This window comes from Labrus bergylta, chromosome 1 (genome assembly GCF_963930695.1).
Source record: "Labrus bergylta chromosome 1, fLabBer1.1, whole genome shotgun sequence".
NCBI lineage: Eukaryota > Metazoa > Chordata > Actinopteri > Labriformes > Labridae > Labrus > Labrus bergylta.
The window spans coordinates 27,935,393-27,963,076 of NC_089195.1; the positions used below are offsets into that span (position 1 = coordinate 27,935,393).

The 27,684-nt window shown below is 40.5% G+C and overlaps 1 protein-coding gene across 3 annotated transcripts in view; it reads left to right on the forward strand.

Moving 5' to 3' along the window:
- The first annotated feature begins 5,802 nt into the window (after positions 1–5,802).
- Positions 5,803–27,684, forward strand: part of septin9b (septin 9b) — a 75,444-nt gene continuing 53,562 nt past the window's right edge. Inside the window, exon 1 of one of the 3 annotated variants that reach the window (XM_065958184.1) lies at positions 5,803–6,003. In XM_065958184.1, the coding sequence (XP_065814256.1) occupies positions 5,982–6,003 (22 nt within the window). In that variant the 5' untranslated portion in view covers positions 5,803–5,981. Of the gene's footprint in view, positions 6,004–18,142; positions 18,299–25,925; positions 26,115–27,684 lie in introns of those variants that run through there. The other 2 variants (XM_020647314.3, XM_020647315.3) reach the window with 2 other exon arrangements.

A 27,684-nucleotide genomic window follows, 5' to 3' on the forward strand; every position in this document is an offset into this window, starting at 1 on the left:
GGTAAATAAGATCTGTCCTGACTCATGGGTGGTAAAGAGACCAACGACACTGCATGGTTTTACAAAACTTATGGACTTTTAGGCCTCCAATTATCAGCTGAGATGACCCAGTAAAAGAGCACATCTTCTTAAACTATTGAACTTTTGTCGTCGGTATTACAGAAATACAAATACAAAATGATGCCCGATTTCCCATAGACGACTGCTATCCTTTAATGATAGCTTTTTCAACATTTAGTTTACATACACACACACACACAGACATGAACATGCAGCTTTTTCACAGGGTGTAAACAAAAGCAAATTCTTCCCACAATAAGCAGCACAGACCCTGCCCTGGTTCCTACACAATAGACTGAGAGACCTGAGACACAGAGAGCAGAGATTCCCAGGAAAAAAAACACTACACTATAATCCAACACGTTGACAAAGACACACAAAGAGACCGGGCAGCGTCTCCATTCACCTGCAACAAGTGGGCTCAATCAAGCCATCACACTCTGTAAGGAAAACTGAGAAAGGAGGAAATCTTGGATCTTATTACTTTTGTATAAGATGGTGAACTGGATTTATCATCTTAAAATGTATCAAGTGATGAGCCCTTGTTCTAGATAATGTTGTTTTCATTTCACTTGACTGTGACATTTCCTCTCTCTTTCTCACGTCACACAAATAAGATAACTCCCAACTTGGCTGGCAAATGTAACAAAGTTTCTCATCAAGTTTTGACCTTGTCCTTCACACAAAAAAACAGCATTCTCCATATTGCTACACAAGTTAAAGCCAATCTTCATCAGAGGCCTATATGGAGAGCAGGATTGTGGGTTAGTGAGGGAACTTGTGTTGTAACTATGATGGTTGTTCACTTCTTAGGGGCTTACATCAGCGGAGTAACTCATGCTGCACTCATAACCTGCTCCAGACCAGACTGTGTTTGACTTAACCGTAATCATACACACAAAACCACAATGAAAACAAGTTTGTCAGTCTGCCTTTTGCCTTCCAATGGCAGTCTTTTAAACAATTGATTATAAAGACCAACCTTCATACAGTGTGCATACTGGTGCTTTTTTTTAACAATGTTTCAAATCAAGTCATTTCAAAATGTTCAATGGTGTTCCACAAAGTCATGTTATTGGTCCTCTGTTTTTTCAGCATAAAAATAAACTATAGCATCTCAACCAGCCCATAATGTAATGCGTATTTGTATACAGATGACCCTGTTTTATAAGCATCTGGCTCTTCTCCCAGTCTACCAATTTAGAGTCTACATTTGAGGGATACCTCTATTGCAACACAAACTTGATCTGATACAAAAGTAAATGTATGCTATTCTCAAGGTCATTTTAGTCCTGTTCCTGTTACCATCCCGCTGTGAGATGCATGTTTGAACAGGCAAGTCAGGAAGATTTAAGGGGCAGCCTGCCATGGGTTTAAATGGATATTATTTGTTATTACTGTAAATGTGTTGGGGAATCTCTCAAATTATAAATGCCAGATCCAGGCCCTGTTTCCTTATCAGTTTAAAGCAACAGCAAACATGGTCAATCATGTTCTAAATAAATAAATAAAGGTTGTTGACAATATGTGTTTCCAACTTTGTTGCAACAATATGGGGAAGAACGTATTCTGTTTCAATTAGACAACTTTAAATGATTCAGATAAATGAAAGATTCAGACTAAAAAAAAACTTGCCTGGAGAGAGCCCTGACCTCTATCTCATCAAACAAAACCCTAGGTTCAACTGGACCTCTGACACTGAGTGAAACATTCTTTCACAGCCTAAGCAATGCTCTTGTAACTGAGTAAGACCAAATCTCTAGCCAGATTCCCAAACCCAGCTTTCTAGAATAATCTAGGTTCTCAGAGGATCAGGTTCATACCAATTGATTTGGAAAATGGCATTCAAAATCACATATGGATGTACAGCGTAATGTTAGCGCGTCCACATACTTTTAGCCACAAAGTGCAGGGGTCCTGGCTGTTTTCTTGCAGCTATTCACCTCAAGGTCCCTGAAGTAGACAACACACACACACACACACACACACACACACACACACACACACACACACACACACACACACACACACACACACACACACACAAAAGGCAACTGGAAATACTGACTGTTGATTAACTAAAATATTACGTGATAGCTGGTGTTGGTGTGAAGGTAAATTGATTATATATATATAGAGTAAATCTCCGTTGAGCACACTACAACTTCTCATAAAGATTAGACCTTTATTGAGAAAATTCCAGGTCGGCTTATGGCCGCACGACCCGCCATCTCCAACAGGGCCGATTATTGAATACGCTGTAACACACACACACAAACACACACACACACACACACACACACACACACACACAAACACAGCACATGCAGAGAAACTGAAGGCCTGTTGTGAGGCGACATTGATGATGACGCGTGTTGGATGGGATAATCTCTCCAGCTGGACGCTCACACCCGCAGAGAAGTGAGGCACAGTCGGACCCGAAAAAGATGCTGACTTCTTCTTTTTTTTTTTTTAATAAACCCTTCCTGTGTTTTTCTGGCCAATTCTGTAGCACACCAAGCTCAGTTGAGCAACACAAAAAATCATTTTCTACTACTTTGAATATTTTAATTCAACTCCGTAATGTGTGTGTGTGTGCGGAGTTCAGTGTGCAGCATGTTCAATCAGCATTAAGGCTGATTTTAAGTGTCAGGTTCATGCATTATTAATGATCAAGTCATCAAATCAGATAGAGGCCTGAAAAATAGCTTTGAAATGGGTCACAGCCACAGAGATATGGCTGTGTTGTATAACTCAGTATAAGTCTCCCTCTGTTGGTCTTAAAAAGGGATTACAATTCTTAGATTTGAAGCATCAGTTTAAAGGAAGATTGACCTAGAGGGCGAGGAATTCCAATTATTATAATGTACCAGTGGGTTTAAATTTTTAAATTGAGTTGATGGTAAAATTAGTTTTGGATATACGTAATGCATGTATGATATAATTTAGTGACATCTTGCAAGATACATTACATCTATAAATTGTTCATTGGACATCTATTATAGAGAATAAAACATCTCAAATGTGAAATTGTTACTAATAAGCTTCTAAAAACAAATAACAGATACCTGAAAATCATTATTATTCTGAATTCTTGACAAACAAAACGAGGGGGGATGGGTGGTGATTTTCTGTTTTGGATTTAGTGTACATGAGGAATCTGCTATCTGGATTCGTTTTGGAGAGACGTGTTGCAGTGATGAAGTGTAAAACACAAGGAATAGCAGATAGTCATGAAACTGGTAGTTATAGCTGTGAGGTGCTTTTGATGTTTGTTTATCTGCTTCATGTAGTTGTCGCAGTATTGGACAATGGTAGTTCACATCCAATGTTTATTTACCTGAACAATTCAATTTTAAAATTGAAATCTGCTTTGAAATGGGTCACTCAGCTGAATAATGCCCTGCCCATCAGCTGCCCTATGTCACCCAGGAAAATGTCTCCCTCTGTTGGTTCGAAACAGGCGTTACAAATCTTTTATTATTAGCATCATTTTGAAGGATGAGCCCAAATTAGATTGAGGGCAGTCTTAAAGCAAGGTAAGAAAGTCCATGATTATGACTGTTAAAAAAAAAAAAAAGGTAGAAAACAACTTGTCTAGCAAACCTGGTTAATTTCTAAAGTAACAGTAGTTACTTACTCAACATAATCTAAGAGATGAGAAGTCAGTTTGCCAATACCACGATCCAGAAACCGATGAGTATGCATTGTTACCAAAATAATGTGTTTTGGTTTCCAGCATACTCAGAGTAAGGCTGGTGAGGGATAAGGGTTTAATCCAGAATTATAGATGAAAAATTCATTTGTTAATGCAAAGAGTTATGTTGATAAAATGAACATATTAAGACTTCTTTTCATTTTCTTATGGGGAACATCTTAATAGCTGCTTAACAAATAAAAATGGTAATGCTTTGTATACAGTACTTTGTGAAATGGTGTGTTTTGTTTTGTCATACATTTTTTATTTATTTATTCACTTTGTCCCCCTATGCTGTTTGTTTGTCTATTTGACTTAATGTAGGCCCTTCTCCATTCATTAAGTTTGTATCATTCCTGTTGAAGTTGTGCTCTGATTATGTAAAAATTCAATAAAAACTAAGGTGCCAAAATAAAAGACGATTGCAATAAATTGTGTTCAATTCAAAATTGTCTCGAACCTGATGTTATCACTGACATACAGCTCATTTCATTTACCTGCAGCTCTTTGTAGAAGCCTAACCAATTCAACTCCATCAACTAGATAAGTCACAATCCACATGTTTTCAACAACACGAACTGCAGCAAAATTGAAGTAAAACAAAAGCACAGAAAAAACACAGCTAATAAGAGACACCACGTTTTCACGTCTTTCATAACTCCATTAACTCAGCCTACATCTATCACCTGCTGTGAAGCTGTTGTTTTCACCTCTGCTTGAAATAGTCTTATACTTACCAATCCTTACTTCTTCCTCCTCCTCCTCTTCATTTGGTGCAGGTCGACTGTTAAATATAATGTTAGCACGGTTTGGTTCTCTGTGGCGTTTACAACGAAACACAAGAGTAAGTCTTCTTTAAACCATTTGCTAAAGAACCCTTCAGAGCCCCCTAGGGGTGATGGCGAGAATGTATTTTGAGTTCAATTGCGAGCCTAGCAAAAGACACGTTTTACAAGTGAACTGCTTGTTTACAGATGAGCTAGTTATTAAGTTCACTTTGGATTCAGAAGCTTGATGACAATCTTTCAGCTCATTTTAGAGCAGGTGCGTCACCAGACATCACACGGTGGGCCATGGGTGGGCCCCATCATTACGTAGCTCACACTATCAGGCTGTATAATCACACTTCCGTTAGGTTAATGACCCAATAAAGGATTTGAAGAAGTTTCACCTTGTTAAATCCTGTAAATTTGACATTTATAACCACATGAGAGAAAGTGTGGCATTTTCTCTGTAACATCGGAAGTCAAACACTTAACATTTCATACATGAACATCTGAACAGGAAGTATATAGTTATATTCTCCAGTATTCTAAGTGGAAATATTCTCTATTTCAGTTTGAATGAAATTAACAGACTCATTTCTTTTCAGCTAAACGTGTCTCTTCACTCATCAAAGTATTAAAGTAGTATTAATGAAATCTTCCAGTAATAATTATAAGTGTGCTAAATAGTATAGTCATGAATGTGTTAATGATGATGATATGGGTTAGCTCTGAAAGAAAGAAAGAAAGAAAGAAAGAAAGAAAGAAAGAAAGAAGTTTCAATAAAAGTAACAGAGTCATTTCATTTCTGCTAAACGTGTCTATTCACTCATTAAAGTAGTCCAGTATTAAAGTAGTATTAATGAAATCTTCCAGTAATAATTATAAGTGTACTAAATAGTATAGTCATGGATTTGTTAATGATGATGATATGGGTTAGCTCTGAAAGAAAGAAAGAAAGAAAGAAAGAAAGAAAGAAAGAAAGAAAGAAAGAAAGAAATAACTATGGACGTTTCATTGGTTTAAGTTGTAGTTGCTGTACCAGAATAATGATTATTTGACTAATGTTTCCTCGGAGCGACGAGCTCTAACCCTCAGGAGAAATACTGTACTGGCTTCAATATGAAACCGTGCGCAAAGGCGCGTGGATACCCCCCCCTCCCCCCTCGTGCGCTCACATCTCTCTCAGCATGCTCGTGCGGTCTCGAGAATCTCCGCGTCCCCTGTAAAGAGCAAATCATCGAGCTCAGCTGATCACACGGCACTTTTGCATCTGCGCTGCCCTCAGTCACACAGTGTCAACACGCAGTGGGGGCGAGCAGCACAAGAACAAGTGCAGAAGCGCGCAGAAAGTCTCCTCCTCTGTTGTGGACGGACAGTTCCCAGGTTTCCTCTTGAGGACCGAGGCGCTACTTTTTCTGACAACCTACAGAAGCGGACGAGCAGAAAAAACACAGAGCATGAAGAAGACTCCAAATCCAGGTAGGCTACCGACGTTTTCAAAAAGTATGATAGTAAAGCTTACTCATGTTATGCGATTTAATATTGTTTTATTTTAACTTATTTCGTCAAATTTCATACGATCTAAATTCTGGAAAAATAATTAAAAGTATGAATTATGCATAAAGTGTGACCTACATTCAGCACTATTTTGCATGTCAAAGTAATGCAGCTGTACATGGATATACAGCTTGTGTAATACTGCACACTTTAAAAATACTTCACAATACACTTGGAATAAAATGTCCTATGTATTCAGTAATATTGAAGGACTTTTGTGTTTTCTTTTATCCCTTTCAAACTTGTCAATTCCATCACAAAGTGCTCACCCACTCTGTGGTTTTTGGGTGTACAGCACAGCACCCATGGGAGCACCTCGGGGTCCCAGTGGCTATTAAACTCAGATGTGCATCATCATCTGTTGTTCTCAGCCTGACCCTGTGTGTGGATGCACTGGCCCCCTTCAGGATATACTCTACAGGGACTCATACTGTGTGTGTGTGTGTGTGTGTGTGTGTGTGTGTGTGTGTGTGTGTGTGTGTGTGTGTGTGTGTGTGTGTGTGTGTGTGTGTGTGATTGTTTGGCTTTCACAAACATTTTAAACATTCGCTTGCTCATGATGTCTGTGTACACGCTTTTGTGTATGCTTGCTCATGTGTGCGTTTGTATTGCAATTGCTTGACACGATATAGTGCACGAGTGAGTGTGTGTGTGTGTGTGTGTGTGTGTGTGTGTGTGTTTTTATACAACAGCTCTCTGTCTTTGCTAAGGTCCCATCTGTGCACCCCCCCCCTTTTAAACATTTAGTTACTCGTCTTTTTCTCTGGGGAGGAAACTAAAGTGCTCTAGATGAAACAGACAGTAATGTGGCACAAGCTGATTCTGAAGATGCTTGTGTTGAAATGGGACACATACACAGAGCTTGAGTGAAACAACAGCTTCACTTAAAGTGGTGGTTAAGGTCTTATTTCATTTTTTAATGTACTGAATTGCATTCTAAGTGGATGGCTACGTCAGGTCTACAAGTCTTTATTTTCACCCGGTGAAAGGTTTTGACTTATTTGTCTTTATTGGTCCAATTTAGTAAGTCATTTATGGTTTTATCGAGTCAACTCAAGTCTCTAGTATACATTCACCTTTTAAATTGATCACAAACGGTTCTCAGTTGAGTCTTTTAGAAAGTCCAGATTATCAATAAAAGTGCATACAATCACTATCACAACCACTGGCTGACTTTTTAAGGAACAGAAATGTGGGAAAGGTCAAACGTGGAGGTGAGGGACCAGCCTGTTTAAGGATGGCAGCTCACTTACTGTCAGTTTCTATGACTGGAGATCCTCACCGCTGCACCTGCACGATGATACAAACACCATCGCCCTCATCTACTGCGGCCATTGTGGAGCCTGTTGTGGATTTGGTTTAATGGTTGGCCACAATTCTGAAGCTAGTAGAGAGCTTCAATATTGTAAGAATGTCTTAAGGTGTGGGTTGATGACTGTTGAATTATCCATTTCTCACACTATTCCAAGAAAATCAAGCTAAGCCAAACTGTGAAAAAAAAAAAAAAAACAGCCCAGAAAGACTGAAACTAAAAGGGAATTATCTAACATGATTGTACTGAGTATTGTAGCACTTAAAGCCATTTCATCATTAGGTTTACGTGTAGCTTAATCTTCCCCCAAGCAAAACAAACCATGAGACCAGGCACCTAACATTCTCGTCTCCGGCACTTTCTCCATGCAGCATCTTGACCTCAAGGTGTCAAATTCTCTTCCAGCAGGAGCATTTCATGGCTGAACTGAGAGGGAACCCAATTAGCAGATCTGAAAAAAATATGCTTTTTATAGACGGGATTTAAAGTCTTTGTTCTTTTCCATATCATACGTTAAAATATCCTTTACTTGAGTGCCTTTGCTCAGAGTGATGATGCTTGGAAAAATCAGATGTTTGAAGTTGTATCGATGTGGAAAAGCAGCTATCATCTGCGTAACTGGTGAGTTAAGACAATGTGGTGTGAAAACAGACTTTAATATTGAAGCGGAAATAGCCTATGTTCCAGTTTTGGCTTCCTGTATCTTGATTTTTGGTTTTGGAACATGCGATAAAAGCAATAGGGAGGCTCTTTAAACTTCTTGCTCAAACTATTTGAGAGCTCAGTGTTAATAAAAACCGCATGTTTGCTGTGTCTCTTTTGGGAAGAGTACATTAGATCTATGCTCTCTCCAGTGACTCATGCCTAATTTCGCTCTGGGAGCATCCTATTGTCCCTTGGCTCCTATCTAAGAGCGTCCAGTGAGACCTGGAGCTCTTTTTGGACTTAATGAACTGGATGTACCCATGTTGTTCTGTAGTTTCAAAGTAAAGTGACCCTGAACGAACAGGGAGACCCAGTTTTTTTTTTCTATCTTCCTACGCATGAGGGATCCCAGTCAGCTGTGCTGTCATAGTCTAATGGTTGCATGTTTTTTTGCAAACAGGCTCGTCCCCAGCTTGAATAGACGGCTTTGTGGTGAACATTTGCTGCAGGCTGGTTGTTTGGATTTCATCTTTAGTATATTTGATTTATTTTTTTAAATTGTCAGATGTGATGCGAGTGAAGATGACATATTTTTTCTGTACCTCTTTTATTCACTTGTATCATTAAGGTGGTCTTGTTAGAACTACAGATCTCGTTAAGATCACACACTCAGGATCACGATGCAATGTCTCGGAGAAATGTTCTCATCTCGGGCCAATTTGAAAAGCAAATGACTAATTACTATGATGACTCAACAATCTTAGTGCTGCGCAGCAAAGAAGAGGGGATGGCCAAGATTAACCATGAAGGCTAAGATGTAGTGGGTGACATGTGCAGACTAGGGCCCACACGCCGCAAAACTTGACGTAGCTACATTTAGTTAGACCGCATTGGACTAGGGATGTTCTTATGATATAATAGGCTGCTTTCATAATACATTTTCTAATTTCATATTTCAATTTGTACTTAGAGAAGTGTGATTATACAGTTTACTGTTTTTTTATTTCAGTGAATTTTGTTGATTTCTTTTCTTGATAACAACATATCATGCAGTGTGTAACCTCAAAATATACTAAACTAATTCTAATAAAAAATTAAAAACATAATTTATAAACTAACAATATGAAAATGTGAGGTTGCTGGAAGAGGTGAACGCTACAAGTTTTTTCAAATCCCATTGGTTTAAACAGTTTTATAATGACTTTACGCTTTGCAACTTTTCATCTCTGCTTTGATCTTATCACTCTTATTGACTCATTATCAGCTTAGCTGAGTGCTCAGTTTGGTGACTTTAAAAAAACTAAATTAAACACTATGACAAACTTAAAAAGGACATGCCTTAAAGTCTTAAAAGTGTTCGATCAAGCCCAGGTGAGTGGAGGGGAATGGTTGCAGCACTGTTGGGTTTCACTGGGTTCTTAAACTGCAGAATCCCTCATGTCATCCATCTTCCCACTGAAATAGGTCCCAAAGAGAAGCAGCAGATGAGTGGAGTCAATACAGCTCTTTATTTCTCTTCAACAATGGTTCCTCAGTGACAGCTGAGCTGGATTCCCTTCAGTCTGAGTCATATGTTGGCCTGGACCGCCACCACATTCACTACTGCTCTCTCTGATCTTAAAGCTGTCTTTATCACTTTAAGATTCATCGAATACACTACCTACGAGTCAAACTGACAAAGCTCTCCAGCTCAAATAATCCATGTCACTTTAAATCCACTGCTTGAGAGCCCCTTTGAGTATTAGACCACCTTAATCAGACGTACAAAAGTTCTAACTTTAGAAACCGGGTATTTAACAAAGTTTATTTCTCATTGAAAAGACTGAACTTTTTTCCCCTCGGATAAACTTTCCCTCAGCTGTAAGCCTAATCTTTTTCCTCCCACTACAGGAACATGCTTTTTTTTTTTTTTCTTCCTCTCATGGCTTTACTCTTTAGTTTTCCTCCCATCACAGAATAAATTCCCCTCTGATTAAGCTGTGGGATCTGATGAGCTGACACATCCTTCAACAATGACTTCCCACATGACGGAGACCTCTCTCCACGCTGAATGGAGCCATAGCCTCCCGAGCACACATGCACACAGAAATGCAACTATGACATCATGTGCCAGTGTGTCAGAGTGACCGCTATAAATAGAGCATGGTTGACGATGACGTTACAGCCTGACAAAGCCCCCCCCCCCATCCTCGCCCCCTGTGAATAACATAAGGATGAAAAGAGGCCATGTCACTGTTGCTTACGTTGATGAGCAGCCAGCCAGTCGTGAATGATTTGGCCGCATGTTCATTAAAGAGACACCTGATGTTACAAGCAGATGCTATTACAGTAGTAAAGCATTGGCTGATTATAATGAGAGCATCACCGTTACTCTGCTGTGACCTTACAGATTTCCTATTCCAACCATAAGGCAAAAAAAAAACATTGATACTTTAAGTTTGTTAATTCCCAGTAATAACTCCAACAACCTTATCTAGGACTTTAGAGCTATATTTCAAACTTTATTTGTCTTACAATTACAAATGTTATCTTTCCCATAAGCCAAGAGCCGCTCCAATGATACATGTTTTCAGCTGAGTGGTAGCCAAAGGTCACGGACAAACATCCACATCAAGCTCTTGATTCAAAGACGAGGAATGAGAGCAGGGATGAGTCATGAGTAACAAGTTGTGGAGGATATTAAAAGATCTTAGACAAACATGTAATGGTGAAACAAAAACGTTAAAGCTGCTGTGGACACTCAATTATTAGATATCAAGGGGTGCTGGTGGCGCATTGGTTAGTTCGCGCGCCCCATGTATGGAATCTGTAGTACTCCAGGGTTCGAATCCACCCCAATCATCAAATCCACCTTGTGTCTCCTTTCCCACATGTCATTCCCCTCTCTCTCTCTCTCTCTCTCTCCTGATTTCTGACTCTATCCACTGTCCTATCTCTACGATAAAGGCACAAAACACCCCAAAAAACAATTATTAGATATCAAAAAAACTCAGGTCCTAATTACACATCCGTCCCACTACTTCATGCTCAATTGTCTCTCGTTTATTTGGGACCTGCTCTGTCGCGAGCAGAGATCACCACAGTGCTCATATGTCGGTAGGGGTGTGCATTTCTGTGTGTGTAAGTGTGCGTATTGAGCGTATGTGTAGACTGTCTGGGTCCGAGTTGTGGATTTAGACATCAGGAGTTTGGCATGTTGATTACAGAGGTCTGAACCACAGGAACTCTCTCTTTCTCTCTCTCTCTCTCTCTCTCTCTCACCCTGCCTCAAATCACATTGCCTTGCTTCTCTCCTCCATGCTCCATCTAAACCTACCTTTAATCAATCACCCAACACACATTTATGACATAATGTATGTTGCACACTGTACAGTAGTTCACACTCAGCCCACCTGACAAACTTTTATCCCTCCTGTTGAACTCATTTGAAATGGAATTATGAAGCCACTTTTTAGGCTGGTTTCATTCTGGTTTCAGTGCCACTGAGCTCTGAGTCTTCTCACTTGCTTCTTCTTCATCTGAAATATCCACACACTTCTAAATTACTACAGCAGACTCTTTTCCTGCAACGGATCTGGAAATTGAAGGATATCCCGTTTTTACGTAGCCTGCTGCTGCCAGCTCCCTCTTACATCTAATGATTACCTTATGCTGAGAGGAAATAGCCAGCAGTGTTACCACAGCCATGCTGGGACAGACAGACTGCACAACGAGCACTTTTACAGCCTCTGACAGTCCGGGTGACCTGGGAATGGGATTTAAATTGTCAGAGAATTGGAAGAAAGGAGCCTAAATGAGTTATACGTGTATTGTAATAAAGAGAAAGAGGAGGGGTTTCTGGAAACTGGATTTGACTGGACACACTGTGTGAGTGTGCTTTTCTGTGCGTGTGTGTGATGAGTAACAGGGTCAGTTATTGGTTATAGTCATGATTTTCTACTGGTCCTCACAGAGGATTGGTTGAGCGCTGGCTGGAAGTAATGCCAGTTGCTGACTGAACTACCCTGATGACTTTGGCCTTGAGGGTTTTTTTTTCTTCTTCCACTCTGTTTTGATGATGGATTTTATGAGCTGTGAAACATCTTCAGCGGTTAAGAGTTTGTGATAGATTTTATGGAGGTCAGAGTTCAGCGTTGATTTTTCATTGTTTTATTGAGTATTTTATGAACTTGAGGACATCTCAGTGCAGAAATTGTTAAATCCTCTTGGCATGGTTATGTTTGGATCAAGCAGCAAGCTCCAAAGTTGAAAAATAAAGCCAACGCAAAAGTGCAAAAGCTGCAGCTCCTCCAGTGTCCACTTGAGGCAGGCTGCAAAAGCCATAGATTCCACAGCTCCTGTGTTAAAATGCCCGCTTTTACAGCAGAAGTAAATATGTTTCCAGCCTGATACTAAAACGGCATTAGTGTCAATAATTTCTTAATTGTTCAAATCAATCAAACAATCATCAAACAACCAACATTATAACTGATTTAGATTATCTGAAGAGTTATGCACACATTTTCAGAATTAGGGGCGTTGCTAATTTGTCCAATAGGCAGGAGCATTATATCTGTTTGCCAGGAGGTTAAAGGCCCGCCTCAACTTCACTTTATTGCCTCTTACTTTAGATTTAATGGAAGTTATGAAAAGGTAGCATTTGTTATTTTCTAAACTGTATTTTGGGGGTTTTAGCCTTTATTTAATAGAGTGGGGAATCAGAGAGAGAATGTGGAATGATAAGAGGGAAAGGAACCACTGGTCAGGCTTGAACCCCATCTGCCCACTTCGAGGACTTTGACTTTGACACAACTAGGGTAGCATTTCTAATATGGTGACTGCCGTTGTTGCTTCATGACGCCTCTTCAAAAACCAATGGGTTTGACGTAACTGAGACAATGTCCATGTTTTATACAGTCTACCATTTGGACCCAAGAAAATACTCTCATGTGATCTAATGAGAATCCCAAAGATGAATATCCACATGGCCCACATTATGGAAATGGCTGATGCTTTATTAAATTTCAGCAGCAAACTTTTTATTGAAACCAAAGATACTGTGTTTTGTTTTTTGAAGATTTGGCTAAACTTTCTAGCACCTATTAGTTTTGAGAGCCACACGTGTCAAATTAGTGCAGTGGAATATTTAATAGCGGTATCCTGAAAACAAATAAATGATATTTCACAATTCCCAGACGCTCAGTCATACCTTTTATTGGATCCAGGCTCACTTTGTTCACTTAACCCGTCAGGTCAGCAACCCTGAATCTGCACACTCGCACAGATGTACCACACAAGTGAATTGTAAGCAGGATGATGGATTTCATTTTCATGTGTGTGAAAATGATTTATCCAGTTTTAAAAAGAAGATAACTCAAATAACTGAGATTTCATTAAATAAAAAAAAAAAAACACCCCCCTCCTGCAGTAGGTCAAAGTCAGTGGAAAACTTTGAGTGGCTGCAACGTTTCAGTCTTGGAAATCTTATTGGAAAAAGAAGTGCAATCAGATCTTCCTACATATGCAATGACGTGGAATTACTGTCTCACAGTGTGTGAATAACTCCCAGGATTATTCTGGATGGTACTTTATGTTTAAGAAGATTGCTTTAATTCATCAATGTCTCTGTGGTTCTAACAGATCGCTCACATGGCGGCTCTCAGTGGTATTTAGAAGAGGATTTTCTTATTATTTGGTATTCCCCTAATGCAGTAAAATAGCAATTACAAAATGAAAGTAGTTTGCAACGTGCAATGGGAGCTCTCTGTGTATACTAAAATGTACATCCTCATGGTTAAATTTGGCTTGTGCGGATGAGTGATGTGAAGAGTTGTGTCGTCCCTGTACATGCCTCAGGTTGGATGTGTAGGCCGGAGCTGCAGCAAGCAGCAGGAGGGGACCCAAATGAGGAGGACAGCTCTCTCTCTCTCCCTCTCTCCCTCTCCCTCTCTCTCTCTCTCTCTCACACTTTCCGTGTGCATGTGTGTGACAGAGACGAGGCACAGGGAGGATGAGTGCCGCGTAGCGCTCTGGTGAGGTCATCAGACTGTGGCTAGCAGCACCACATCACACTGTTTTCTCTATGTCGTTCTCCACCGTCTGCAGGAGACGGTGGAGGCAGGATTGTTCAACCTCTGCTGCAGTGTTGGCAGAAAGGAGGTCGTTGTTGAGGGTATAAAGAGTGTCTTCAACATAGTGTCAATAAGAATGTTTGTCTAATTTTAAAGGCACATGTTTCATTGAAGCAAGCTTATTCTGTGGAAAAGTGACAACAGTACTTCAAAAGGTGTGAATACATTGGTCTACTAGTTCTATCTATAGCTGCAATCTGACAGTGAGCTATAATTCAACACTGTTTTCTACATGATTTCAATTTGTGTTTGCAGAGCCCTCTCACCCAAGCATCTTCCTGACCTCTTTCCTAACCTACCCTCTTTCTTCTTCCCCTCCATTTACCTCCTTTACGTTTTCCCCTCCTCGCTCCTCCTCTTCTCTTTTGATCTTTTCTTCATCCCACTCCTCTGCTCTTCCTCCTTTATTGTTCATCGCTGGCCTGCAGGCATCCCTTTAGTGTTGGCTGGCATGCTGGTGAGCTTTTTGCTCCACTCTTATGTAACTAAATTTAGCATGTTTGAGTCACGCGTTCGGCCATAGGTCACGCTCGGAAGTGACGGCTTACATTAATGTGCACCCCAAGGCTCGATGTGTGATACACAGCTTTATTTTTATTTTTTTAGATTGTGTGTATTTGTCTCGCATGAGTGAACTAGCGCACGTGGCTTATGACCATCTGCTTCATCTGGAGCAAATATAGGCTGCTTGTTTGGTGTTTGTTATGTATGTCCAAGAAAAGAGAGGCATCGGTAGATGTGTGTGTGTGTCTGTGTGTCGTGTGTGTGTGTGTGTGTGTGTGTGCGTGTGTGTGTGTGTGTGTGTGTGTGTGTGTGTGTGTGTGTGGTGTGTGTGTGTGTGTGTGTGTGTGTGTGTGTGTGTGTGTGTTGTCATGCCAGACGAATCTGCTCAGATAACCCTTTGAGTTTGTGTGTGTCCGTGGTTTTAAGTGGATGTATGGATGTATATGCATTTGTGTACGTTTGTGTGTGTGTGTGTGTGTGTGTGTGTGTGTGTGTGTGTGTGTGTGTGTGTGTGTGTGTGTGTGTATGTGGGAGGGTCTGGCTGTATCTTCCCAGCAGGTTGAGATGATGGAGAGTGGAGGTGGTGAAAGGTATGAGTGAGAGAGGCCCTCTCTGTCTGCTCTCTCTGCACCATGGTTTGTCTGAATAATGGCCTCTAAATGGCCTCTAAAAGCTCACACAGCTACGTTTACTGTAAAACAGCAGTGAGACCAGTGTCTTCTTGCAAGAGGAGCACAAGGAAACCACTCTTTAAAAAGTTAATTTGACACATGTCCTCACATTTTTAAACTTTTTAAATTTGTAAAGTTGAACTGGTATGATGTCTAGTCTCTGGGTTGGCAAATTGGGTTCATACAGCATGGATTTACAAAACCTGGAAGGTCAATGTCGCTCTAAATAATGCTTGAAGAGAGCAAGAGTCGAGTAAGGAAATATTTCCATCTATAAGTTTGATCTTTATTGTTTTCTATACGTGTGTTTAGAACTAAATGAGCAGGTTAGAAAAAGTGAGGAAAAAGGACAAGGTTTATTTACTGTTTATATTTTTCATTTTGTGCATCATTTGGATTTTTAGTTTTTTTAAATGATATTTTTGGGAGTCACTCTCAAGATAATAATATCATTTCTTTTACCCTGCTAAACAATACCACTTTTCACTTATTTTACAGTTGCTCTAATATGCCAAGGGATTAATCAAAACATATAGGAATGGTGTGTGTGAGCCTGGGGCACGGCTGCTCCGTTTTAAGGCCAGACGAGCTCACTGCTGTGTGAAATCTCAGGTTTGAGTGTGTGAATTTGTGTGTGTGTGTTGCAGTTCCTTTCCGCTTCATCCACAAACCAGAAGGAGGAGAAGGAAGCTTACGTTAACTTTCAACTTTGAATGCGTCATAAAACAGTAGCAGCGCTTCATGTGTCCACAAAGACATCGGCTTTCATGTGTCTTTAAATGTATGTTGGAACATTTCTTCATGTCTGTTATGCATATGAGAATGAGTCGACAAATGCATAAGCACATGTTGTGTGTTTCATGTGTTTTTTGTTGACCCTGTGATTAAGTGCAGCCTTTAAGTCTGGAAATCGATCATGAGACAGAAAGCGCCAGCGGGCAAAAAGAGAAACACGTCTCTATTTTTTAAAACGAGCGACCTGCTTTCCATATGAATTCAGGACAAAAAGGCCAATTTAGAAATTCCTTGCTTTTGTTCTGATTTCTCAATTATTTTATCACTTCAAGTAAAATCGTAAGTTCAGTCTTTGTGTGCACATGTTTGGTCTTCAGCTGCATTTTTTGGACAGATTTCAAAGGAGGCATCTGATTTCATTTTTCACAAATGCTGTTTAAAGACAACAGCCCTCATTGGAAGTTCCACTCTGCACAATATCAGAAAGCGTTGTGTCTTGACTCTTTAAAGTAGCACTTCTTAACCAAACTTTTAGATTCTGTGTTTTTAAGATAAGGGGAGACGTAGATAAATCAAAGCAAATAGGCTTATATAAATCATGTCCTTCTTTAGGATTAGTAAGAGGGCCTTACTGTGACTAAATCTACTCACAGAGCAGTTACACTTGAATATCCCTAATCTGCCTCCTCTGCTCTGCTTCTCCTCACTCCTCTATTGCAGATGTCAGAAAAGGCCCCAGGACTGCAGCCGAGTGGGAGCTCTGTGATTGTGTGTGTGTGTGTGTGTGTGTGTGTGTGTTTGTATCTTCGTCTACGAGTGAAGAGGCCAGTTTTACCATGAATATGTATAGAAACATCAAAAGAAATATGGACCCTTTAAGTTCTAAAATCAGAGCTAAGCATTTAGCCAGTCAGGTCTTAGAGTAAGTGCTCAGCGTATCAGAGCTGCTCAGAGCTTCAACCAAGAAAGATGCTCCTTTTGGGTCTCGCTGCCATGTGTGTGTTTGTATGCACGGTTCAGTATGTGTAAAATTGCATGCACATGGGTGTGAGACTGTTTGTTTTCGGCTTTATTTTTACATCCTTCTAAAGCTAGTGTTGTCACAATGTATTAATCTTGAAGACATGGCTTAGGGAGGCAAGTTAAGAAAAGAAAAAGAGGAAGGGGAAGTGAGCAAAAACAAAACAGAGAGACCTTGTGTGTGTTATATTTTTCTCCAGGGTTTCTCACCAAGACGACGGCTAGCTAAGTGGCCCTCTGACCTTGTTCAGCTGGCAGAATCTGAACGTGACACTTTTTTGGGGGGGCATTTTGTTTTTGCAGCAAATCAAAAACTTTGCTGAGATAAATGATGCATTCAAGCATCAAGCGCCAAGCGCAGGGGAGAAGAAGAGGCACAGGTTTTATTCAAAGGATAAGCTGGATGTGTCTGGTTTTATGAGGAGCACTTTTTACATGTGGGCGCTGAATTCGACTTAAGCCGGATTGTTTTGAATACTCTTAAATCCACTCAGAGAGAACAATCATCGTTTTTTTTGGGATGACTGCGTTTGGAGGGTTTCCTGACACAGCAGTTAGAGCTGTGGGGATTACATGGTATGGGTGTGACGTGATAGAAATCCTTGAGTATTTCCCTGTGACAAATGGTCTCAGTTTATTTTCTGATTAGATATTTTGGTCAAAGGGCTGAGGATCAATTTCAAAGACACAAGGCTGCTTCAGCGTCAGGGGGAGTGTGAGAGGTGAGAGAGGGAGACGAGGTTAGGTACCAAGGGAATAATAGAAAAAACGAGAGGAGGGAAATCTCAGTTTGTTTGTATCCAAAATCAATCCTTGACTCATGTATGTGTAGGAGAGAACCCGAGAGTGAAAGTAAAGAAAGCTGCAGAGAGAGAGAGAGATACAGAGAGAGAGGGACTACATATGACTAGCACATGGCTGCGGACGTCCGCTTCGTTCACTTGTTATCCTGACAGACTGAAGACATTAAAAACTTGGAGGAAGTAAGAGCAACGGAGAGAGAGGGGGAGGAAAAGGAAGGAGGAGAGAGAGAGAGAGAGAGAGAGAGAGAGAGAGAGGGAGGGTAGAAAGAAGGGGACAGGGTGACTGAGTCAAGCGAAAGGGGAAGTCTTCATGAAGAAAAAGTAGAAGAGAAGGAGGGAGAGGAGAGAAAAAAGGAGCGAGGTTACATGTGGCTATTTGAGGTAGCAGTTGAGTTATGGAGCGAGACAGAATAGCCGGTAAGTCTAAGGCTTATTATGATACTTTGAGAAAGTTTTTCCTCGGGAGGGACTTTTTCTTTTTCTCTTTTCTTTGTTAGACTGCAGAGGAGGCAGATCGTTAGAAGTGGCAGCAGTCTGACAGAAACCACCCTGGTTTGTGTATGCTTCACTTGGTCAGTTGGGGTGAAAGCAGCCGTTTAAAACCCCGCTCTACTCCGTCTGTGTTTTTGTGTGTGTGAAACTTCTCCTCTCATTCACAGTGAATGAACAGCGTAATCTAAGCACTCTGGGAAGTGCAACCAGCAAGCCTGAATAGCTTCCATATGAAAAGCAGCAGAGAGTAAACTTTGTGTGATGGGCTGTCAGAAGAGGACTTTGAATCAGGAAATGCAATCTTTCAATGCAAAGTGGCTACTGTACTGTTACTGGCAGGACTTACAGCTGACCCACATACTCTGGAAGGATCCGACAATAGATGGATGGACTTAAATCTTCATGCCATCATCACATGATTAGACCTCAAGCTGAGGAGTCCAGTGGTCAGATTAATTCTGACTGACGCAGATGGTTTATTTTAAGTTATGGGGAGCAGAAGCGGGGCTCATATGTCGGCTAATATGATTTGCTTTTAAACAGACAGCAGACGTGATGGAGGAATTTTTGGCATGTGTGAGAGTCCGCCTGGATGCGTAGGGGTATGATTCTCTTATACTCAGTAGCTTCATGTTCTTCATGATTTTTGTTTCCTGCAATCTGCTGGATTGATTTGAATCAGTGCTTTGTTTATAACTCCTCTTCAGACATATACACGTGTTCAGTCTGCACTGAGAGGATGAGACTAGTCCAGGATCTTACAGTGATTAAGGCCGGACATCCAGCTGAGCAACACTCAGCAAATTAGCTTTTAACTTGATCCTTTATATCGGGGCTGAGTTCAGTGAGCCGTATGATGCATACAGACACACATCACACCCAATTTTGATCTCCACTTGGTGGCGGTGTTGCAGTGTCATTTTGTCCTCTTTGTGCAGCTACAGGTTCCCTAAGATCTGTGAAATGCTTCACTGGGATGATTCATAATTTGCAGTTGGAGGGATTTTTTTTTGTGTTAGGTGGAGAAAGACTGGCTTCAGTTAGGACAAGAACTGATTTTGGCAGATGAGAGATTGTAAATTTTCCACCCAAAAACATTTCCACCCATACTCCAATTGAGGAAGTCGTGCGCAGGCTGGGCTACTTCCTGGTTTTCAACCTGTGCTGTGGAGCTCTGTTTTGACCTGTTGTCATGACTACAACAATCCCCAATCCACCCCGCCCCCTGATCCCCTTCAGACGTTGTTATGGCACAGATCAGAGCTGATGATGGTGTGCTGTATAGATTGATGGACGTATGTGTTGACTTAAAGTGTGTCCTACCGTCTCCTTTTGAAGACTGTGTGGATTAAAAAAATATGTCCAGCGTGACATGTCATCAAACTCGATGGTCCCGTATGGTCGCCACATTAGCTTGTTTTTGTAGCTAATTGGTGACACACTGCCATGTAAAAACAACGAGAGAAGGAAAACAAAGCACTCGGTGGAATTCAGAGAAATAGTTGCGTCATGTCGCTTGATGGTGTGCCAGTTCAACAGGAAAGGAATCAGTATCTTATCTGCTGAGATGACACTAATTGCATCCAACTGAAACCAATTAAAGCAGTAGTTGAAAGAGTTCAGGATTACAAATGGAAAAGTCAGATCGCCCTTTGTTTTCTTTTACTGAGGGAAACAAGGAGATTAAAACCTTCTTGCATATGTTATGAGCGGTTCAATGCAAAAGGTCGTTTTTTTCTCCAATTCAAATGAATTCATGTAAAAAAACGTGTGTTCATTCATCGTTTTGATGTGTTTGTACTGCTGTCTGTCAGATTTGAAAATGTCATTAGTAAAGGGAGTCTGACACTTTGTAATGATTTCACCACGTCATGATAGATAAGAAATTTAAAACACAATCGATAATGAAATCAGTCCATATTTCAAACACTAAACTCGGGAAAACTCGGAACAGCTAATGTTCTTATTAAACAAACATTGATGTCAGATAGACGTTAAATTTCCGTTACAAACAATCAGTAATGTCAACTACTAAGTGGTTGATTGCTGTTAGCCATGGCCAACAGAAGCTAATGAATCATCCAAAATGTTTAAATACCTTGAAAAATGGCACGATGACCCTTGCAAAATTTCGCTTAGTTGCTTGTTCAATGACAATGTTAGCATAACGCATAGCTGACATGACTCTTACAATTGACTATCTAACATGTCAAAAGCTTCCCTTTCTTTACAACATTAGCAAGGTTTATCAACCTATGAATTTTCAATCTTGCAGGCCTTTCTCTTTGTTTTCTTGCTTCCCTTTGCTGGTGCTTTCAAATGCTTAATATACACTATTCAATAACAGCGGGTTGGTGTACTTTACCTTAGTCACACAATGGTACTGTTTTTCTGACAGGAACGACGGGGCGCTGTCTCCAATGCTGTATCCACGTCTTTAATACATCCATGAAATTGAGAAGAAACTATCAAACAGTAAAGTTAGCTAGGAAGTGGCAGAACGTGCAATGTTAACCTTGCAGGATCTGAGTTATCAAAAATGTTGTTTTATTTTAAAATATGGCGTAATGTCCTTTGAAATGACCACCATTCATTTCCCTTTCATTGACACTAGCATTCAAACAATTCCCAGCTAACGTTACATTAGCATGAAATAATTCCTGGCTGCTATGGCCAACTGGCTGAATCGTAGCAAGCTGAAATTGCTGATAGCTTAAATTATTATCAGCTTTTATTTATGTGTAAGTATCAAACTGTGATATCAGGAAGTGGTTGAATGCAAATGTTAGCTGTTGTCCAACTGTAGCTAGAGAGTAATGAAAAGTGATATTTCATCTTGAATGGGCTTAATGTTAATTTATAACGTCTTAAGTGGTAGTGCAGTCTGCAGCTTGTGTCCTAGTTTGACTCCTTCTCATTTTTAACCCTGTGTGAATCTTCTGTTATAGAAGTGCTGATGTAACCTCCCAGAGTCCTGTGTACCCACACACGTGTACTAAAGCCTCACCCACTTCCACAAACACACATGATCCCATGAGTTAGGAGACTGAAGGAAATCACCCTGCTCGCCATGTTCCATAAAAGTGTACAGGATATCCTCTATGAGTAAACGCCCCACAGGCTCTCCTCCCAACACCCTCACGGTATCTCACCTCATATTGTTCCTTTTTTCAGATTATTATTTAGTTATGATAAGAAATGGAGCCGTGAATGCAGCCAGCACAGGGAGTTCAGGAAACTGAACTGACGGGGGAAGCCCCACCTTCAGTCGTCCCTTGGGAGGATCTCTGACAGGTGAAATTATTCAACATGATGGGAACACAGGTCAAGCAGAGGTTGATGTAACAGAGATAGATGAACCTCTTGAGTCAGCTTATCTAGGTGAAGGTTTATAATGGCTGAACCGACAGCAAGGTGTTAAGAGGATATCCACCACTGTCATAATGTTTATGTAGAAACAATTTAGGCAACTTGCACAAATGGGTAACTTTTTGTACCTCATCAACTATAGATATATGGACTTATAACCCTATGACCTTTGGTAGAAACACTTTCAAACCACATTTTAAAAGATGTACTGCAAAGGATGAATTTTCTGGATGAAGTAATAGCATTTAAAAAATGTGAATGTCCCTACTCAGATAAATACATATTTTCATGGCTAATCTATGGGTTACAAATATTAAACTAATTGCACTCATCATTTTATTTATTTTTTGGGGGGGTGGCTTATATGACGCGTGCCCCAACCACTCGGCCAGGCCACCGGTGCTCTGACACGATTTTTTTTACATCATTATAATAATTCAATACTAATAAACTAGTATTCTAGTTTTATTCTGAATATGAAGTTGAATACTTTCTTGTGGTGAGGTTGGAAAAAGTGGTCACTCACTCATATGTTTCACAGAATTTGCTCACATACAAATAAGAATTCATCCTTACGTGCACATTGAACTGTTTTAAAAGTAAAAGTAGGGATAAGACTATGAGTATAATCTTTATATTTATTATATTTTATATTGAAGAACACAGTAAAGCACACCTGAGCGTTCTATGTATTTTTGAATTTCCCTCTGGATCAATAAAGTATCTATCTATCTATCTATCCATCTATCTATCTATCTATCTATGTACACCTTTATAGATGTGTAAGTAGTCTATAGATTCTCTCTAACGTGATTCAACAGTGTTTTCTTGCACCAAGACATCATGGACTCCATAAATTCCTGTTTCAAATCATATTGGGGCTCTGTATAATGATTACCTTCTCAGAGAGGGTCATCCAAGTCTTACAACCACTGCAGCAGTATGTCTGCCAGCGTATATTGTCCACGCAGCTTTTAGGCCAATTTAAAACAGCTTACTATTAAAGAGTCAAGGACAACTGTTTCTCCAAAGAACTGTCATATTAATAAAATATGTATACAGTATGTGAGGCCTGGATAGAACTGAGAGACCACAAGGCCTTTTCTCTGTGAACTCTTTATATCTCCTTTAGTCTCATTGCTTTTTCCCAGAAACAATATATTCTAAACATTGTTTGTGTATTCATTTTCTGGATTTGTTCAGATGGTTCAGATGGTTATTTAGATCAACTTTGACACCCCACCCTTTGGGCTTTAGACCTCAGATACGGAGGTTTGTGCTACTTCCTGCCTCTAAATGTGTGTTGTGCTAAATTCCTGTTTGTCTTAAACAATCAAGCAAGTGGCTTTCAATATGAGGTATAAAGTAGAGGTGGAGAGGTATGTTTTAGAAAAACACTAAACGTTTACTGAAAAAGCCAACTGTTTAAACGTTAATTAGTTGTTGTTTTTTAACGTGGTAACGTGCACATGTCACTGCACAAAGCACTCTGCAACAGCGATGCATATACAAGAGGGATGTACGGACAGTGAACCTTATCGCTCCCTCTGTCTTTCTCTCTCTCTCTGCTGATGTGATTCTTTTTTTTTTTTTTTTTAACGGGATCTGTGAAGTCCTCTCGCGTAAGCAATCTTTCGCACGCTCTTTCTCCCTTGCTGTCTTGTGCATGCAGCAATATGCAAAAAAGAAATGCAGAAATATACTTGGGCAGCCCGCCCAGGTATCGTCTATGTGTGGGAACCACTGCTTACAAGCCGGCCGTCAACGCACGCACCACCTCTAGTTGCTTTTTATATCTTTCAAAGTTCTAAAACCCACAATAGATACTGCAGGTGAAGGATATACAACGCACACAAATGTCAATTCAATACTGTACTACTAAAGCATACTCCCCTAATTGTTGGTATTAACGATGAACAAAAACTAGCCAAGCAACACTGAGATAACGGTCCAAATGGCTTCAGTAAAGCACATTCATCCCTCTATGTGCAAAGGTCTCTGTGTTTACAGCGCTATTTAAGGAGCACCGAGACACACACACACACACTCACACACACAACCGCGTCTAGAGTCACAGTCAAGTAACCACACTAGCACATGCATGCACATATTCACATAATGTTAGTCACAGTGCAAAAACACACACACTTTCCAGATGTTGTTTGAGCTCTCCTTCTTTCTGTTGCTGAGCCAGCCCAGAGTGTGTATCCATGTTTAGATAAATATACACTGGTTGGTGGAGGTGTGTACTTCACACATCGTGTGTTTTGCTCTAATTGAGTACTACAGAGTATTTGTAGCATATGGTTTACAGTGTAGCCCACATGGGCCTGCAAAGGCTCTGAGAGGCCACACACTTTGTTACATATAGTACTGCTCATATATACTGTATGTATATATAGGTCGGCCATTTAAGTGCACAGAAGGTGATATCACACCAAATCACGCACATGCAGATAATTTTACCCATGCATGTCGAGGTGCACAAATACATTAGCATGCATCCATGCATCCGTGCCCAAACCAACAAACAGGTTAACTATTCATAACACAGCTGCCAGGATGCATGATACACATCATGTCAACTCTTACAAAATTAATTCAAAGCATGATTGCAAAGCAACCATGACAACACGCAATATTCCAGTGACGTGAACACCTTGGTCGATGGGTGTGATGGTGTGTTGGGTGAAGGACAGGAAATGCAAATACGGAGTGTGCACACCGCTCTGTTATTCATCTTTAGACACCTTAGCAGCAGTTTTATGAAATAGGCAGACTGCATCATAAACACACAGTGTTATTCTGTGGCGAGGCGACCTCTCAGGTGTTAGGGTTAAGGGCCACTGGGTGGGCTTGGCATTCTGTTAGTGCAACTAAGAAAAGAGCTTTTCATTCAAATGGGGCTTTCCACAATTATTATGGTCAATAAAAAAAAGCCAGGCACGGGGGCTGTTTTAATGCACCCCCATAAACGTTGTGCTCTGATGTCTGACAGTATCTCCTATAGAGGTGGAAATGTGAACTTCCAGTCACTCTTGCTTTTTATCTTCCTTTCACAGCTGATTGTGAACCAGCTATTACATTCACTGCTAGGATCTTAATTATTGGTGCTGAAATGATAAATATGACCTGGAGTCAGGATCATTTCATCACAAATCTTATTCGCAGTCCATCTTGGCTCCAAACCAGAAGCTGTAAAAAGGCACTCATTCAAGACCAAACAGTACTTTGAGCGATTCATCCCCATTTGTTTGTTTCTTTTTGGGAGATTCAGGGATAAGAAACATTATCGCATATCCCACAGGGGAGGCAGTGAATTTGGCCAGCTTTGGTATTTCATCACTTCAGATAATTTTGTCAACACCTTTTTTACTGCGTTTCTCTTTCACCTCAAAGAACACTCTCTAAACTGGCTTCAACAGCTTCAAGTGTAACCATACCCACCACATCAAAACGCTGGTTTGTTGTTGTGCATCCAAAAAGACCCACTCTTAATGCTGTAGAGTACCTTGTCAGATATGTCCCCCAAGCTTAAATTCCAATGTTCGTCCACCAGATAAAACGGTGTCAAGGAGGGCGGGACTCTGATTCCCCAGAGGCGCCGTCATATAACCCTAATGTCAACTTTCTCCAGGAAGTCTCTCAGGTTTTTTCTGTCAGCAGCAACTACAGAAGTGACTGCACTTTAATTAACATGCCAGCAAGTTTGTAGAGGTTGTTTACTCGAAACGGAAGCTTTGAAATCTCACTCATACTGTGATCTCTCTGTAGCAATGACAGAGTAACAGGCCAATGAAAGAGACACAGAGGATCATGTCTGATTGCAGGTTAACCTGGTCAAAATCACTGTGTGACTTGTTGTCCACTTTCACTGTCAGGAAATCTAGACCTGAGGGCCACTTTGGTTAAAAACGCTCTCGGGGAATGACAGGGTCTGTTGTCTGCGTGAATGCTTGCGCGTGCATGTACTAGTGTGTTGGGGGCAGGGGGAAACACAGACACAAACACACACACACACACACACACACACACACACACACACACACACACATACAAACACAGGACATGAGAGAAAAGGGGGGAGTGTGTTTCTGGGAGGGGAAGAGAAGGGAGGAGGCTCGCCTTTTTCGCTCTCTCGCCCTCCCTCTCTGTGAAGTCTGGATGCAGTGATACAGAGAAGTCACAGAAATTAAGCTGCGACTCGATAGGGAGAGTTGTGGGCTACTTTTTCATTGATTCTATTTAGGAGTTAACGTAGAGCTGCTAAAAAGTTGAAAGAAAAGGGAACTTTTGTGACCTTTGATGCCTGGAAAAATGTCTGACTCTGGAGTCAATCCACACCTGGAGGGAATAATTTCAGATTTTGAAGGTTTGTTTTCTTCTTATTCATCTTATTATATTCATGTTTACACTTTATTTTGAGAAGCAACATCTGTCGCAGGCATTCTGTTTGTGAATACTATTAAAATCAACCAATGTCGTTCCACTTTGTGTCTGTGTGTGCCTGCTTAGTACCTTTAAATCTGATTCTTTATTTTCATGTTTGTGTTTGGCGTGGCTGTTACGAGTTAAAACAGGGTGGTGGGCATATGCTAGCTAATCCCTTGAAGCCCATAGTCTGTCATTGATTATAGCCAGCTTACGTCAATAATAGCAACAAACAGCACTGACACCAGGCTATTCTAGCACCGGAAAGCCCTCAGCTGAAAGCACTGAGAGGAAGACAGTGGAAACCTCAGCCCTAAGAGCTAACATCTGTCCAACCCCTTTGCAAAACAGTCACAACTATGTCACTCCTTTGTTTCCTAAGCCCCAGTCGGAGCTGGCATTAATATCCTTTGTCTTCATCTTCCTCTACCGGTACGTCTTTCTTCCTTCCTTGCGTCTTTCCTGTTCTTCCTACAAATCAGTGTGTTCCTCCAGATGGCGTTCGGCCTCAGATGATGGGCAGCTGATGGCGTCCTGATTTCGTTCTTTTTAGGCAAGCATCACCATTAGCAGGTGGAGGAGTCATAAGTTGTAACAAAGATCAGAGAAGTCCGTTTTGGTCTACTTAATAAGATAATATGGTTTGACATTGTCTACAATGTGTGAACATGCTTGACTGTTACCATAGTGATGGCTATGTCTTTGGAAATATCTTTCAGATGTCACTGGTCAGTTGAAGCAGGGTTGAGGGGTCAGTATTTGTCCAATGAAATGCATGTAGTGTCATTGTTCTGTTGCCCTCTTAATTCATACCTTTTCCATGTCACAGTTGGTAGAAGAGAGGGGGACAGTTTTTTTTTTTACAGGAAAACAACAGTCCCATTGAAACATTACGTCATAGAGGGCTTTGCCAGGTGGTCGGAGAACAGAGAGTGTAACTGGATTGATTTTCTCACTTTTTCATTTACTTCACAAACCAATGTTTAATTTGGTTTGTTTGTGGTACTGACTGTCCTAACGGCGATTGCCTTATCCCTCGCCAGAACAATTCCTGTGTTTCATGTCTCTGCATTTGATTCAGAGTTAAGAGAAGTTTGAATGCTTTCACCATTTGATGACATGTCATACAAACTCTCATTTTAAACTCCTACCTGCATTTATTGGTACAATTTTCAACAGCAAAATTATATGGGCCTTATTTTCTAATCTACAGTAAGATTATAATATTATTCACAGTGCTTATTGTAATCTTATGATTAGTCAGTGGTAGACAGATGTAATATGATGGCGGAGCGGTTTTTGAGCGAGCGTTAATTCTGAATTGGATAATTTGTTTATTCAGGGTGACACAACGAGGCAGCAAAGCAGAATTAAATTAGATACAACTAAATAAAGTTAGCGTAGTGCTAATACTACTACTTCTTGCCTGTGTACAAGCTTAAAAATATATATTTAAAGAAGCATCCACATCTGACAGACAGCTTTTTAAAAAAAAGACTCAACATCCATTT